The sequence below is a fragment of the Leishmania infantum genome, chromosome 23 (genome assembly GCF_000002875.2).
Source record: "Leishmania infantum JPCM5 genome chromosome 23".
NCBI lineage: Eukaryota > Euglenozoa > Kinetoplastea > Trypanosomatida > Trypanosomatidae > Leishmania > Leishmania infantum.
The window spans coordinates 116,850-133,035 of record NC_009407.2 but is presented as its reverse complement, the minus strand read 5'-3'; the positions used below and the strand labels follow the sequence as shown (position 1 = coordinate 133,035).

Here is a 16,186-nt window from a genome sequence, read left to right as displayed (position 1 = left end):
ACGACGCCTTTGCGTGTCTTGAGGCTCGAGATGGAGCAGACAGGAGTGCGGTAGTCATGCCACTCACGGCAGCCTTGATGTCTTCCACCCCCGCCTCTGTGACTTCCTCCAGCTGCCTGGAGTGCGTCCTGAGCAGTGCCAGAGTGGACAAGCGCAGTTGCTCAGCGCTGGCACCGGTCGGCCCAGCATCGCCGCTGTCACCGAGGGCGCACACACGCCACATCTCGTGGTCCATGAGAAACATGCAGCGGCGCCGTAACGACAGGTTTTGTGTGACGCGCATGTCGCGTTGACTTCGAGCAGCAGCACGCGCCTCCATGGCAAGGATTCCCGGTCACACTACAATGCCAGCAACGCCGTAAGCGGGTGTCGAAAGGGGGAGAGAGGTGGCGGAGGTTGTGTACGGCTATGTCTGCGCGCCAAAAAGAGGGAGATGACACGCTGGTGAGCGCTGTACACGCACAGCCCCGATCGATGGTGAACGGCGCCACAACCCACGTGCCTTGTGAAGAAGGAGGGGCGGAGCCTCCCGATATGAAGGGATGCGAAGGAGAGAACGAGGAGGAGGATGGCGCGGACTTGTTGGCCCGCTCGCTGTCTGCCACAGCCCCGCTTTGCCGCCGTGGTGCTGGCAGGGAACTCGCCCCAAGTGAGTTGTGGGCGAGCGTGGAAAGAGAGGGGGCGCACGCACGCACGCACGGAGAGCGCAGCAGACATGCGACATCATCCAGCGATGCAGCGCGGTCACGAAGAACGATCCATGTATGTTTTGCACTGGCGCCGCGCCTTGCGCACGCCGGGCCTGTACATGGAGAGGCCGGCTGAAGAGGCGAGGTGCGTGCATGCTGACACACGTGCGCGAGATTGGCCGGGACAAGGGAGGGACAGCGTAGCTTGTCCAGTGCGGCTCAGCAACAGCGCCCTGCGGCACCTGTCCGACATGCGTACCGCCATCTCCGCTCAGCTCCGCGACTAAAGAACGCAGTCTAACGTCGCTGCAACAACGGTGCCAACACGCGATATGCAAACTTGAGCAGAGCAGTGGCGTCGCGGGTACACCTGCGTGCGCTGACACACGCAGACACCTGCGGCATGCTTAGCTTGCAAGCCATGCCCAGAAGTCTGAGACAGCAGCAACGTCCTCCGTCACTGCCGCCGTGTTATGGTCTTTAGTTGCGCGTGTGGCAGCAGCATCGACTTTTCCAGCACTTTTTTTCGCTGGTGGCGTACTCCCTTCGGCATCTGCGTACAACTGTTGATGCAGAGCACCGTTGTTTTCCCGTAGAGCACGTTGCAACCAGGCCGCGAAGGACACCGGCGATACGTTAGGCGCCATCCGGCCATGCGCGGGGGTGGCAAACTGCTGAAAGAGACGCTGTCCCAGCGAGTAGAGCGTTGGCGAGTGTGCGGCGTCCAACACACCCCATATGTGCCACACGCCAGCCAAGAGTGTCGCCACAGCGGACCTCGAGCACGGTGGCACGGTTGACCCGTCACTGGAAGTGATGCGACTATCGACGACGTCATCCGCGATCTGAGCTGTCAACCGCACTGCCTGCACTCGATCCAGTGTCGGGACGAGAGAAGCGGCAAGGGCGGCCAGCGACACCACCGAGATTGCTCCAGATGACGAGGGGCGCTGTAGGCGTTGATCGGCCACGTACGCCAAGTCCATCATTCCCGCAAAGCCTGAGCGAAGAATAGAAAAGACGGAGGTGCGACGCGCTTCGCTCCTCGCTGTGCACGGCGATGACGGCGTAGCGGCGGCAGACGGCGCACGCGCAACGGAATTCGCATCGACAACAGGGGCGCCGCGCTGCAGAGCCTCAAGCGGCAGAGACGGTGCGCCGCGGACAAAGTCGTCGAGCGACTGGGCAGGCGCTTGGGCGTGCGACAGTGCACTCGACGAGGGGGCGGCGTTCGTGTCATACGTCGCGCACGAGAACGCTAGCGCCTCCAAGCAGAAGGCCCATACTCGCCGCACATCCGCCGCTTCAAGTGCCACGTCTTTCGCCCGTCGCGACTGCTCGAGTTGCGACTCGAAAAACTCCGCCAGTATCGCATAGATGGCACGCGGCTCCTGTAGGGCTGCGTACAGGCGAGGACTGGCCTCGGCAGTTCGCGTCATGCGTAGTTGCAGTTCCTGCATCAGCAACTCTACCTCATTCAAGGGTTGCTGCGTTGGGATGCAAGACATCCGGCTCGGTAGCTGTCGGCGGTTGCGTGGGGGTCACTGTGTCCTTCGCGCTGAGCTGTATGTCGCTTTTACTTCCGCGCCTGCTGGCACCACAGCAGGCTTGCGAAGAAGAAGGTGGTGGTGGTGGGGAGATAAAGGAAGCCAACAGCACGACACGGACACGCGTGTACTGCGGAGAGCAAGCTGTAAAGGGATGGTGTAGGGCATGCGCCATCGAGGGCGCGTGAGAGGACGTAGATGAGGCCGCGCGCTCATGACTCGATCACTTCACGTCACCTTCCGCCGCCCTTCACGAAAACGCAAGCGCGTAACAACACAGCAAACGGAAAGGGCCAGCTGCAACACGGGACGGCCGCCATTGAACCAGGGCTCGATGTGCGGCATCCCTTCCCTGCAAGCGTCTGCGTGGGTGAGCGGCGTGTGCCGGTGCACAAGAGAAGAGGCTCGTTCGTTTTTTTTCTTTTTGTCGTTTGTGTTACCTTGTGCGCACGTGTGCGCCTTTTCGTCTGTTCTTCCAGAAGTTGCACAGCCCACTGCTTCGTCTCGTGATAGTCGTACGCCATATCCGGCGGTACTCCGTAAGCGGGCGATGGTGTTGCGGTGCGTAAATACATATATACGTATATGTATATATATGGAGGAGGAGAGGCGGGCGGGCCACGGTGCGCATCACACAGATAAACAAGCGCGCAGAGGGATGTGGGCAAGTGAAGACAGGCAAGATTATGATGTACGCTGTGCTGCTTGGCGTCTATGCAAGCCGTATTCCTTCGTCTTCATGGCGTGCATGTTTGCTGTGCGATTGGTGAGCCGCCGTCGGATGGCGAGCAAGGACGGAGGGCGATTGATGGAGAGGGGTTGGGGAAGCCACTGCGCCGCACCCCATCCCTGTCCTCTTCACCCCTTCTTGCTCCTCCCCATCCCGTGCTCATTGTCCGCGTGCCTGCAGAGAAGAAAAGACACTGATGCTCACGCATCCACACCACCGCGTTTCAGTAGTTGTAGTCGCCGAAGTCGTCGAACTTCGACCAACGTCCGGTGCCACCTTTCTTGTGCTTACCTTTGCGGTCACCTGTTCTGTAGTCCTCCTTATAGTCGCTGCGGGTGTAGGTCTCGTGTGGCGCCTTCTTCACCGCTCGTGGGCGGCCCTTCTCATGCCTCTCACGCTCTCCCTTTGCCGGATAACTGCCGTGATGGCAGCCAAGCGAGGATGGGCTGGGCGCTGTGTCTGGTGTATCTTCGAATTCCACGTCAACGCCGCGCTTCTTCTGCTCTTTCACGCGCGCCTCTTCCACGGTCAGCTCCATTTGCTCCAGCTCAGCCGCCGTCTTGGCAGCGTTCAACACTTGGCGATTGAACAGTACTTTGGCTGCATTCACAGCGTTGTTGCACACCCCCTTGCCCTGGTACACGCGCTTCAGGTAGAGCGGATACTCCTGAACAAACACATTCTTCCACTTGCGCTTGCCTTCGCTGCGCGTCAACATGGTCGGCGCCAGGTACTTCTTTTCATCTGACAGCTCCTCCTCCTTCCACACGATGCGGCTCCACTGTGCGTTCCAGTAGCGCTGCATGGGATGGGTCCCGGTGTTGGAGTCCTTGAGGAGCCGCGCCACATCGCGGCTAACTCGCTCGAGCTCCGCCACCTGTGCCGGCATGCTGAAAACGGCGACCTGCTCCCACATGAAGAGAGAGCTCGTCAGCACTCGAGGTTTGGGGTGCTTGTATTGGTACTCGTCGCCACCCTTTTCGGTGGTTTGAGAGCTGCCGGAGTCGAACTGAGCACCCGCTGCTTCACGGTCGGCACGTCGCCCTCCACGGCGACCCTTCTTGCCGGGCCGCGACTCGTGAGCCGCGCCGTTGCCGTTGGACGTCATAGCGGCTCCTTTCGAGCTCATTAAAAACAACTAAGACACGGTTTACGGGACTGGCACAAGTGCATGCAAACAACAGCGAAAGACGTCCTACACGCACACGCACACACACCAAAAAAAATAAGAAAACGGCCAGCAGACCGGCTAAGTAAGAGTGAGGGCGTCGAAACGGCCGGCTGTTGGTTTAGGGTGTGCTTGCCCATCCCGCACACAGAGAGCGAGAGAGGGTGCGAAGAAACAGGTGAGCGACGGGGGAGAGGGAGAAGGTAGGGTTAACTGTGCATTCCGTTAATGCGTCCATTTCTCTGTCGTAGAACACCATGAGTTCAGCTTCCCTTCCACTCTGCTCTGCGGCCCTGCCGCAGGCCCCACACCGCGCGGTGCGAAGCAGCCGTCGACACAAGCGTTGCAGCAGTGCGCCGGCCCAGCCAACTGAGAGCATGAGCTCCTCATCAAACTCTACCCACCAAAACACCGCGTTGCAGCCGCTCCTTCCATCATGCCGGTCTCCACCCCTGGTACATCCCCCTCGGGGTGACACGCAGGCTCCCCTCCACACCAGCAAGCCGTGTGAGGGCCGGGAGGGGGATACGCTGGAGTCACGCGGACACTCTGCCTATCACATGGATGGCACAAGCGTGCTCTCTGCCGCGTGTCGCTCTCCGACGCACCCCCATCCGGGACCTCACCGCCGACATCAGCAGCGATGGCTCCCACGGACCTCGCCATGTCGTAGGCACGCGACCCTCTGACCAACAGAGATGTGGTTCAGCATGAGCCGGGAATAGGATGGCCGCCTGGAATCTCCCCACCGAGAGCAGGCGCACTGGTCCTTGAAGCCATGCACTGAGAGGTGTCCTGCGTCATCAAGGGATGAAATGAAGCTGGAAAGCGGAGGAGATGAGCAGACAGAGACACACGACGGCACGCACTCACGCAAGCCAGCACACGGACTAGATCAAAAGCAGAACGATGGCGCCGAGGAAAGACAGCGATGATTTCGCAAAGTCCGTTGTCGGCATGCGAAATAAAAAAGACGGTGCCAAATCACATACGATAAATCAGAAGTGTAGACGGACTGCAATCTTATACACGTAAACCTACATATATATACAGAGGTGTACTTTTATACTTGCAGACGTGTCCGCGTCTCTGCCCGTGTCTAGCAGCTGACGGGAAGGGGTCCCACAGAGAGAGAGAAGGGCATACAGCACAGGATAAAGAGAAAGAGAGGGTGCCCAGAGATGGACAGCAGGCCCCTCAAGGTGTGCGGAGCTGAGGATGTAAAAGAAACGACAAAACAGCGGAACATGAACGATGCAAGTAACAGAGGAGCAGCGCACAGAGAGCAAGCATGCGCAAGCGTGCGCTGAAGCTCACAGATGCGGTGGGAGAGAGAGACAGGGGAAGGGTGTGGATGGGGCGGGAAGAAGCCATTGTCGGCAGCGTGGACGCGGCGTTGTGCGAGTGCGTGTGTTTCTGTGACGGTGTGTGGTTCATAGGAGATAGGTGGGCACGGGTGCGTTGTTGCCTGCTCGGCCCCGTATTAAAAACAACACAAAAACAGACATGGATGTCGGGACGGTAGCCATGAAACGCGGGCGAGACGGAGGGGGGGGGGGGCTAATCGGAAGGAAGAAGGGGAAGTGGATGGCGTGGGGCTCCAAAGCAGCAGTTCGTGTGATTCTGTTCAAGGAGACCAACATGATGGGCAAAAAGATGGAAGAGTTGGATGGAAAGCTGAACGGCGCAGAGGGACAAGAACGCGTATGCGGCCCAATAAACACGCTGCACGTTGTCGTCGTTGTGTCCGTGTGCGCGTCTACTTTGGGCCTCCCCCTCGATGCGTTGCCAGCACTTCCAATGCCGTCAGCAGAGGTCGAGCCACATATCTCAGACCTGTGCCACAGGCCTCGCTTATGCGTGTCGCCATCACCGTCGCATGCCAGACGCACGCAAAAGAGCAGGGAAGCGCGTGAGGCGGCGCAGGATCCGTCACCGCTTCAGCTTGCTCAACCGCACCCATGCACGCGCAGCCGCTGTTGGCTTTCCGTTTCCTCGCCCTCTTTCGCGTCTCTTTTTCATTTTCACTTATGAATCCATAAAGACAAACAGAGAAGCACACACAAGACACGCGTGCACGCACCGTCATCACGCACGAAAGGGGCGCTGGAGGTGACCCGGCGACGGTAGTGTACACGCATACCTGTGCAGCAGACTGCAGGCATTGGCGCGGCAGCGTAAACCAGAAACAGATGCGAGGAGCCGTCTCTCCGGTAAAGCCTAATCCTCCTACGCTCGTTCAGCATCCGATCTTGTCCACCTGTGCGTGCTCGTCTCTCTCTCTCTCCATGCCCACATGTCCACACCGGCGGAAACCGTGTGCATGCGGTGTGCGGTTCTGCTCGGCACTGCAGAGTCTGTTGTGTGCTGCTGTTTGGTCCATCCTCCGCATCCGCTCTCTGCTGCCTATCGTGTGCGCCGTTGCACACACGCGTGCACCACGAGGCCGGCATGCCCCGCACGCAAGTGCAGGCGCACGCGTGTGTGCAACTTTCCAAGTCGGAAGAGCACGGAGGGAGGGTCCGTGCGTCGACACCCGCGCTAGACACACGAGCACACACGCATATAGATGATGGCAGACGCGATGTGGAGAACGGCAGCACGGCATCAGCACCATTCTCACAGTCAGAACAGCAATGCATCATGGAAGAAAGGGTCCTGGCAAGCAAGCGCGTTGCACGTTCTTTGAAGACGGCTACAACCATAAAGCGTACACACACGCGCGCAAAACGAAAAAAGAGAGAGGCGACCACAACGATGTCGTCATCACCGTCGTCCCTGTCATGGCTCCCCGACGTGGCTGTGCCCCGTAGCACATGAGACCCAACGTACAATGTGGAGGGGAAGAGGTGAAGCACCAGCGTAAAGTCCGCTGTGTCTTATAAGAGCTGCCGATGGCACCTGCCACACCCTTCATTAGTACGCCCGGCGATCGTGCTCGCCCACCGGCCCCTTTGTTTTCTGCACCGTCTCTTCATCTCAAATACGGAGACGTGGCGAGGGACGGTTGTGCATGTGTGTGTGTGGGGGCGTGTCTCCCTTAGCGCCCTACGCTTTATTCCTTCACCGTCACTATCAGCCTGACCATCATGTTCGCTACGGCGTCCATGCGCTGCGCCGTCAGCCTCTTGAGCTCCTCTAACTCCCTGTCCGTCTCACGAGCGAGTTCCGCGTTTTCGGCATCAGCGCCGCCGTTCTGCTGCGCGCGGTACCTGTCGTACTCTCGGTCCTTGTCAGCGCGAAATGAGGCAACCTCGCGCTCGGCGTCGGCCTTAGCCTGCTTTACCTTCTGCTGCTTGCGCGCCTTGGCGTCGGAGATGAGCTTGTTGCGCTTCTCCTCCGCAGCGAGAAGCTTCTGCACGTTGTCCTGCTTCGGCGGCATGATAATGATGACGGCGACCTCGGAACAGGAGGATGGGGGATTCCGGTTTGGAGGGAGACACGAAAAGAAGGCGAGGTGGGCACGTCCGACAACGCGCCCACGAATCCAGTCCACGGCAGTGTTTTTCTTTTTTATATGCTTTTCCTGTGGCAGCGGGAGGGGGGGGGGAATGCGGCTGCAACAACGACAGAGGCGGCAGCCAAAGAGAGGAAACCAAAAACGGGCGCTTGATGCGACTCGCCCAGGGAACTCGCGAGAAGGCGAAAGGGGGTGCTGGCGCTGGTGATGCTGTTGGTGGACACTGCCCGGCAATGATAAGATAACGTGGCGTCGATTTCTTCTCTTCGCTGTCGTGCGTGTGCGTGTGTAGGCAAACAATAGAAAAGGCTGATGACGCGCGCATGTAAGAGCCGGGAAAACGAAAAAGCAAACCCCAGTGAGCACAGAGAGACCAAAAGAGGGGAAGGGGGAGGCGTGATATGAGAGAGGAGAACGTGCCCAGCGCCGACGTACTGGCCTCACCTCTCCCTTCCGTTCTCTTCCTCGTAATGAGCCCGTCGGAGTGAGGCAGCCGTGAGCGCGCACACACACACACGTGGTATGTATGCGAACGGCACGCTCAGCGTGCAGGGCAGCAGAGGTCGTCGGTGGACGCGTAGTCTCATGATTTCCGGTTCCGCGTACATCCAATGGGATTCTTTGTCCTGGGGCAATAAAGACCTGGCAAAACCGCTATCGCATCATCGTACACACGCACAGCCACACACATGTGTGTGTGGGGGACAGGGGGGGCGCCTCAGCCGCTGCAACTAGCCGAACAAGATGCGGAAAACAACAAACGAAATGGCGAAGACCATGACACCGGAAAGAAAGAAGAAGCCCATCACTTGGTGGAAGCCAAACGCAACAACCTCCTCCGACGGCAGCGCCTTGTACCCCTCTTTCTCCAGGCGGTAGCGGAAGTAGGGCATGTGATAGACACCCCAGGGGACAACGACACGCGTGCTCTCCGGGTATGTGTCGATCCGCTCCATCGCGCGACGGGCGCGCGGATCCACCGGCGGGTCGTAGCCTTCCAGCACCATCTGATACGCCATGCGAGACTCTAGCGCGTCGCGAACGATGATGCCATCGAATTTTTCGCCGTCTGCTACGACAGGGCGAATGCTGAAAAAGGGAAGCAGGCGGCGCAGCCATTGCTGTCGTGCGGCGCTCGCCGAACCGGCCTGGAAGGGCAACCGGCCGTCCTCGCAGAGGATCTTGTCAAAGTTGCGCTGCAGCGCGTCGCCATTCAAAACGCGCTGGAAGTACGCAGGGGCGGCAATGTTCGGGATCGGGTAGAGTGTCACCTCCTTCTTCGTGTCCGGGTGCTTGTACCGCAAGATGGTGCAGATGAGTCGTGGCGGGTCGCTGCGCATGTCCATGATGCCCTTGGTCATGAGCATCGCGCTCTTCGACTTCATGGAGTCCATGCTGATGTAGGACAGGAAAGGAAAAGAAGCTGATGCGTCTCTGGATGTGTGCGCGCGTGCGTGCATGCTGATGGCCGTTGATATCAACAGCCTCTCGCGCCTTCTGTGGGCACGGAGATGAGCGCTACGGAGCGAGCGAGAGAGCGTGGATGCTCCGGAGAACGTCAAAGCAGGCGATGTTCAGCCAGCAACGGGGTCAATCGGAGAGCGTGTGTGTGATGACGTTGAGTTGTGCGCCTGTGCGTGTTCAAAGGTGTGTGGTGGTGGGGGGGGGGCGGATGTACGTGTGCCGCGTGAGGCAGCATGCAGGGCAGAGCACCGGAGGATAGGTGTTTCTCTGTGTCCGCGGCCGATTGTGTTTCTGAGCGAGCCGAAGGGGAGTGTTAGCCCCCCGCCCCCCTTTTGACTCTTCAGAACCTCCGTATTCGACTGGGACCGAGCTCTGAGCAGTCAACGCTTGTGTCAGCCACGGCCGCACTAGCACACGGCTTCGCCTGACTTGCTTCCACTTGCACAACCAATACAGACAGAGAAAAAGAACAAAACTGCGTTGATCACATTATTGGGCACAAGTAAAAAAACAGGCATTGTGGCCGCCCCTCTGTCCCGCGCTGAGCATCAGATGCGTGATGGGCGTCTGGGTCTTTGCGTGATTGGTTGCTTGTAGTCGTGCGCTGTTACACGTCCACACCTGCACACCAAGCATGAGATCGTCCTCCACGGCCGTGAAAGGTGTTCTACATCACAGGCGCACTCCCCCCTCCGTTGACGTATTTTACCGTCCTCGCCCGTTCACGCAGAGAAGCGGGTCGGCTATTGGCATACGTGCACACACACACACACCGAGACAGAACGGCAAACCAAGCCCCCTACGCGCCGTGAAGCCACAGCAGCAGCATACGTGGCGACGACTGCCTTTTTACAGCATCGACAGCCCCGCTCCATGTGAGGCAGCAGCTCTTTTTATCATCACCGTTCGCCTAGTCACCGGGTGCGGGTGCAAGTCACAAAGACCGGGTCGCCGAGGTTGTAGGGCAGCTCATACAGGGCTGTGTTGTAGTCCACACAGTCGCCCCTGCGCACGGGCAGCAACGCCGAATGGCCATAGACGACTTGGCGACAGTTAACCATGCAGAGCGGCAAGACCGATGCCCGACCTTCAGGGCTCACTGTGCCGGTCAGCAGCTCCACCTGGTAACGCGGGAGAGGAGTCGAATACGGCGCCTCTTCCTCACCGTCTTCGCTGTCGTTGTCATCCTCCTCGGCTCCCTGTTGCCGTCGACTCGGCGTGGCCGACGCGGGCGAGGTGATGTGGCCATTCGCCTGCCGCGCCGCACGCTTCCTGTCGGACTTGTACGCAGCATCCACCTTCGATCGAACCGCCCGGAGAGCCGTCGAGGCGACCTCCCACACGGTGGTGTCCGCCCAGGCGAGCTGCACCGCGATAGGCCGCTCCGCGGCAGAAGCGCCGGCAGTCGACGCCAGCGACGGCCCTGCACCCGCCGCAGCCACCGCTTGGCCGCCGGGTGGCGGTGACGGTGCTCCCGGTTGCACCCCTTGGGAGATGCCCACAGAAGGGGCTCCCAAGACAACGCTGCAGTACTCGCTGCGAGCAGCGATGTCTTGGCCCGTCATGTGGTACAGTCGCACCGCACAGGGGCACTCCGCGGTGCGACGGATGCCCCGGTTAAGCGGGGCCCGATGCGGGCGTAAGACGCCGCTAGCATGGCCGAAACGCGCCTCACGGTACGGTGCGGCAGAGCTGCGGTACGACGGCGTCAGCGGTGTCGACAATACTCCCGACATTGCCACAGGCACGTTGGGGGTATCTGTGTATGCGTGGCCGATGAGCTTGTGTGTGCGGAGATCCGCGACTGCGTGAAGCACAAGAGAAGGGAGATGGAGAAGGAGCCGATAAACGTTTTATTGAGGAAGAGCCTGCAAAGGGTGTGCAGCCGTCGATAGGGACCTACATACGGCGCAGCCTTTGTGATGTCCCTGGCACGTGGAAGCACCTTCCAACGACTGGCGAGCACCAGCGTCTTCTGATGCCTCCTCGGTAGTGCGGTGAGAGACAGGTGCGGGCTATGGTTGCCCGTCTGGCACACATCGCGCAGCTACCATCGCTTGCCGCAGCACAGCGGCGCACACGTTGCAGGAGGTCAACGAAAAAGAGAAGCCGCAGAAGTGCCTGCGTGGCCCCTTATGCTGCTGGCCTCGCCCTCCTTGATGACGCAGGACACCTCTCAGTGCATGGCTTCAAGGACCAGTGCGCCTGCTCTCGGTGGGGAGATTCCAGGCGGCCATCCTATTCCCGGCTCATGCTGAACCACATCTCTGTTGGTCAGAGGGTCGCGTGCCTACGACATGGCGAGGTCCGTGGGAGCCATCGCTGCTGATGTCGGCGGTGAGGTCCCGGATGGGGGTGCGTCGGAGAGCGACACGCGGCAGAGAGCACGCTTGTGCCATCCATGTAATAGGCAGAGTGTCCGCGTGACTCCAGCGTATCCCCCTCCCGGCCCTCACACGGCTTGCTGGTGTGGAGGGGAGCCTGCGTGTCACCCCGAGGGGGATGTACCAGGGGTGGAGACCGGCATGATGGAAGGAGCGGCTGCAACGCGGTGTTTTGGTGGGTAGAGTTTGATGAGGAGCTCATGCTCTCAGTTGGCTGGGCCGGCGCACTGCTGCAACGCTTGTGTCGACGGCTGCTTCGCACCGCGCGGTGTGGGGCCTGCGGCAGGGCTGCAGAGCAGAGTGGAAGGGAAGCTGAACTCATGGTGTTCGACAGAGAAATGGGCGCATGAAGTAATTTGAAAAGCTGATGTCCTCGATGCTAAGCTTAGCGAAACAATGTTGGCAGCCCTCTATTCACTGACCCAGGCACGTGTACAGGCAAAGGGTGGGGGTGGGGGGGTCAGGAGAGGGCATCGAGGCGGGAGTGGGCGGCGTCGGGGTGACGGCAGTTGCTATAACGTTGGCAGTGGGAGGAAACAAGCATGCGAGTATGCTTGCGCGTACCATTTCAGATCTCCCTCCCTTCCACCCCACTCCCGCAACAACGCGTCTCCTTCCATGGACACACGTACAGGCGCATCGACTGAGGAGAAAACGCAGCGAGGGCGGGATTGCGGAGTTAGCGACTCATCCACATCAGCCTGCTCCATGCATCGCGTCGACGCACTCGCATGCTCTCCACCCACCCACCCCTTCACCGCTCCATCCTACAAGCGCATCTTTCTCCCTACGGCAAGAGGAGCGTGACGGCAAAGTCCATTTCGAGCGGTGGTGACAACCACCGCACCGCGCAGTACGGATCCCCGTTAGGGTCATCGCGCACGCGCTGCGCGAGCTCTTCGCAGTAGTCGGGGGTAACCTTGGCTTTTGCAAGGACCGCAAAATGTTCCTGCATGGGGTGTGTCTCGGTGCAGCTCGGATCGTCTGCTGATGAGGCGGCAGAGACGCCCGTGGCACCTTCCCCAATTGTCACCGCCTCTCCGCTGTCATTGTTCAGTAAAGACGCAGCATACAGAGCCGGCTGCGTCGCGCCCGCATGCAGAGGCACCACCGCCGCCTCGCTGTCCAAAAGCGTTGCAGTGCGCGCGGCCGAGTCCGCGGCGGCGGTTTCGGTGGGCCCCAGGATCAAAAGCAGCGCCACCTTCGAGTTTGACACCACCGCCTGCACGGTCATGCGACGTGTGCGCCCCACCTGACCAGCGTACCGCACCAATGCCGTCGGACTCGGATGCAGGCAGAAGTTGTGAAGGAGTATCTCAATATGCGGCTGTAGCCGTTGCGTCTTGGGAATGATGAGTGGGGTGTGGACAAGACTCAGCTGCTGTAGCACGACGCCGCTCGCAGGGCCTCGCAGAACCGCGCTCACCACGCGGGACGGATACGCCTCCAGCAGCTGTTCGTACGCATAGGCGGTGTGCATAGCGGCCATCACGTTTAGCTCGGCCAGTGGCGGCAGGACGCACGTGCCCCTGTCTCGGAGTGCCCTCCACACGGCCGCCACCATCTTTTCGCAGCTCCACGTCACGTCGAGCTCGACCAACGGTACGTTGGCCGGCACCTGATACCGTTTCGCACTAGCCTGTACAATGCCGTGCAGCCGCGACGATGGTGGCGGCGACTGACGCTCAGTGAGGAATGGCAAGTTGGGCGAACATCCATAGTGGCCCACGCTGGCCATGGAGAAGGACGCGCTGACTGACGGCGCCGCTGTGGTGTCGGCGCTTCCACTGAGGGAGGTGACGCCGCTCTGCAGCAGCGGCAAGACCGCCGGGCCCAGCTCCGGCGAGCGCGAGGATATGGACGACGGCAAGGGGCGCAGCGGCGTCACATCCTCGGTGGAGAAGGTGCGATGGCGCACGCCGCGTTTCACCACCCTCTCGTAGCACGCCTCCACCATCGCCTCCACACCTTCACTGTGTGTCCAGGCAACGACAAGAACTGGTTTAAGGCCCGCGGCGGCGTAGTCGGAACGCGACTTGTCGTCCAGGTGCATCTTGTCAAGCAACAGATGGCTGTAGCTGCCCTGCTTCACGGCGCGCCGTATCGCGGCCAGGTACGCGGACCGGTTTCCAACCTCGTCCTGGTTGAGCCAGCGCGGTGCCGCGCCTGCCTCCTCCAAGAGAGCGTACAAGATGCGAGCCATAGTGGACTTGCCGCAGCCTTGTGGACCGACCAGCATGATGGGGTCGAGACTCTCCGCGTCTTGCGACGGCGCCTCGTCCTGCTGCTTGTGCAGCAGAAGATCGCGATCGGCATTCTGCACTTCTGTATCTTCGTCGTCAGACCTCGCGCTGCAACCCGTGCCGTCGGCAGTGTCGGCGCGGGCTCCACGGTTGCTGCACACCGCCTCCGGCGCAAACGCGGTCGTCCCTTGGCGACTAGAGCCGCGATGTCGTAGCCGCAGCTGCGCATCCAGCATCTTCTGGAACCGCTCTTGGTATGACAGCCAGTGGCCCCGTATGGCCTTGAGCGTGACGAGGTCAGTCGACGGGGTGATGTACTTTTCCCGGTGCAGCCACAGCGCGAAGTCGAGCAGGAAGGGGAGTCGATGCAGCTCCCACTGCTTGATGCACAGCCGGGTTTCGCGGGAGAGGTTGCTCACCTTCTTTTTCACCTTGCACCGCAGCGGCTCGCCACAGAGACGATGGGTGACGACGTACTCCTGCACGACTCGCTCGAGGGAGTGCGGGTACGCGCGGCACTTCCACACCTGCACCACCACGGCCGCTTTGGCGCCCGCTGCCTCGTCTCTGTTAGACCCGTACATGACAGCGCCCGCTGTATCGCAGCGCGAGAGCACCGACTGACGCAGCGCCTCGTACTCGGGTGAGCCAACCTGGACCTCAGCCGACTTCGTCACCGTCGGCAGCCGGAAGCGCCCAAAGAAGGCAAACGCTTCCTCGACGCCCATGCACCACCCGCGCTCGTCGAGCGAGGCGTCCCACGTGATGGCGTAGAACCACAGGGGAATGGCAACCGGCGCCGCCGCAACCGTGGAGCGGGTGGCGCCGCTGCCGTCTGCCACGGGTGTCGATGCCATCATGAAGGCAGTGGAGCTGGTGCGATAAGTGCGGATAGACGTGCAGGACACGGACGTGGAGGCGGCCGACATGGACTCGTCACCCGCGACGTCACGGGTAACGAAGAAGCTCTGCAAACGCTCCCAGCCAGACATGATGGCATCAAAGCATAGGCTGCGGTTGTCGGCCGCCACACACGCGTGCAACTCGACTAGCGCTTCCGCGTGGGCGGGGGCGACAGCGGCGTCACTAGCGGATGCCGTATCGAGTGCGTTTGCTGCGTCCTCTGCAGTGATGCGCAGCGACTCCAAAACGCGTCGCCAGAGACGCGCCATGCGAACAGCCAGGTCCAGGTACGCGGCATCCGACGATGCCCCAGCGCCGGCCAGCGCAGCGGCGCCGCCTGCGACGGTGTAGCTATGCGCGCTGCCTCGCTCAACGTAGTCCTGGGGGATTTGTGTCGGCGAGTTCATGCGGGACGACGAAGACGGCTTCCCTGCGGAAGGCACCTTCGCCGACACGGCGGCGTCGTCAGAGACAGATGACGATGACGATGCGGAAGTCGAGCTGCTGCTGGAGGCCACGTATTGCATCAGGTCCGCCTCCGGCACGTTGAGCCGTGCCACAATGTGCTGGTAGCGACACCCAATGATCCAGTAGCGCTCCCCCATCCACGAAAAGGCAGCGATGCGGCCGGGCTCGCCGTCCACCTTCTCTAGAGCAGTCGCTCTCTTTGACACCTCCTTGTGGATCGAAAAGACACTCGTCGCCTCGCGCCAGTGGCCCATCTTGCGAAGTCCGACGGCAGTCGCCACCCGCGTCCACTCATTGTGAAAGGAATGCTGCTGTGGCGAAGAATACTCCCATCCATTCGGCTGGACGCTCGAACCGAGTGCGCTCGTCGTCGGCAATGGTCCGAATGGAGGCGATCGAGGTGGAGAGCTCGCAGCGATGCTGGTGGGCGAGCCGGACCTTCGGGGGCACTTCACCGACGCCGTCGTCGCGTTGCCTGCGCCGCTGCCTTCGTATTTCACCTGTGCCGACTCGGCCAGCTCGGCCACCGAGATGGTCGGCGCTGCTGCAGGCGTACGGGCAAACACGCGAGCCTGTCCTATGGGGATATGCTCCCACATCTTCTTGTTCTTCTCGTAGACGCCGTCGCAATTGCCGCTGACGAAGCGGTCGACAATGAGGAAGTGCGCCCCGTTAGGCAGCGCCACCGCTGTCGGCTTCAGCTTCACGCGCGTGTCTCCGTGAAAACTAATGTGGTATGCCGCATTCACGCAGCGGCGCTGCTCCTCGTCCAGTACGGACACCAGCGATTTGCCGGTGCTGTGCTCGTTGGAGCTGCCGGCCGCCGTGACGCTCAATGTAGCCTGCGCCGCCGTCTGAGATGGGCACGACGACGACGCAGCAGCAGCCGTCGCCATCACGCCTGCGGCGGGGTTGTCCTTGGCGCGGTGGCTCGGGTTCGCTTCGATGCGTACAGGCAACAAGAGCGCCGGGGGAGGTTTCAAGTTACCGTAGGTGTCTGCGGCGGTGAGGTCGGAAAACGACCCATCTGCCGGCGACGAGCCAACGCTCCCATGTGACGCTGCCACCACCGCACCTATATGGAAAGGCGTTTGAGGAGACGACGACATTGCGCGGAGAACTGCGCGTTA

At 60.8% G+C, this 16,186-nt stretch overlaps 6 protein-coding genes across 6 annotated transcripts; all 6 read right to left on the bottom strand.

The window, feature by feature from the left end:
* Positions 1–1,096: 1,096 nt before the first annotated feature.
* Positions 1,097–2,197, bottom strand: LINJ_23_0400 (hypothetical protein; the record flags this gene model as incomplete). The annotated part of the gene is made up of 1 exon (XM_003392463.1): positions 1,097–2,197. One exon carries the CDS (start codon positions 2,195–2,197, stop codon positions 1,097–1,099), a length of 1,101 nt encoding a protein of 366 aa, XP_003392511.1.
* A 992-nt stretch (positions 2,198–3,189) lies between these two features.
* On the bottom strand, positions 3,190–4,074 carry LINJ_23_0390 (conserved hypothetical protein; the record flags this gene model as incomplete). The annotated part of the gene is made up of 1 exon (XM_001465679.1): positions 3,190–4,074. One exon carries the CDS (start codon positions 4,072–4,074, stop codon positions 3,190–3,192), a length of 885 nt encoding a protein of 294 aa, XP_001465716.1.
* Positions 4,075–7,189: 3,115 nt separating this feature from the next.
* Positions 7,190–7,516, bottom strand: LINJ_23_0380 (putative (H+)-ATPase G subunit; the record flags this gene model as incomplete). The annotated part of the gene is made up of 1 exon (XM_001465678.1): positions 7,190–7,516. One exon carries the CDS (start codon positions 7,514–7,516, stop codon positions 7,190–7,192), a length of 327 nt encoding a protein of 108 aa, XP_001465715.1.
* An 809-nt stretch (positions 7,517–8,325) lies between these two features.
* Positions 8,326–8,988, bottom strand: LINJ_23_0370 (conserved hypothetical protein; the record flags this gene model as incomplete). Its single annotated transcript, XM_001465677.1, has 1 exon — positions 8,326–8,988. One exon carries the CDS (start codon positions 8,986–8,988, stop codon positions 8,326–8,328), a length of 663 nt encoding a protein of 220 aa, XP_001465714.1.
* A 984-nt stretch (positions 8,989–9,972) lies between these two features.
* Positions 9,973–10,794, bottom strand: LINJ_23_0360 (conserved hypothetical protein; the record flags this gene model as incomplete). Its single annotated transcript, XM_001465676.1, has 1 exon — positions 9,973–10,794. The coding sequence occupies one exon, from the start codon at positions 10,792–10,794 to the stop codon at positions 9,973–9,975; it is 822 nt and encodes a 273-aa protein (XP_001465713.1).
* Positions 10,795–12,229: 1,435 nt separating this feature from the next.
* On the bottom strand, positions 12,230–15,952 carry LINJ_23_0350 (conserved hypothetical protein; the record flags this gene model as incomplete). Its single annotated transcript, XM_001465675.1, has 1 exon — positions 12,230–15,952. The coding sequence occupies one exon, from the start codon at positions 15,950–15,952 to the stop codon at positions 12,230–12,232; it is 3,723 nt and encodes a 1,240-aa protein (XP_001465712.1).
* Between the last annotated feature and the right edge of the window lie 234 nt (positions 15,953–16,186).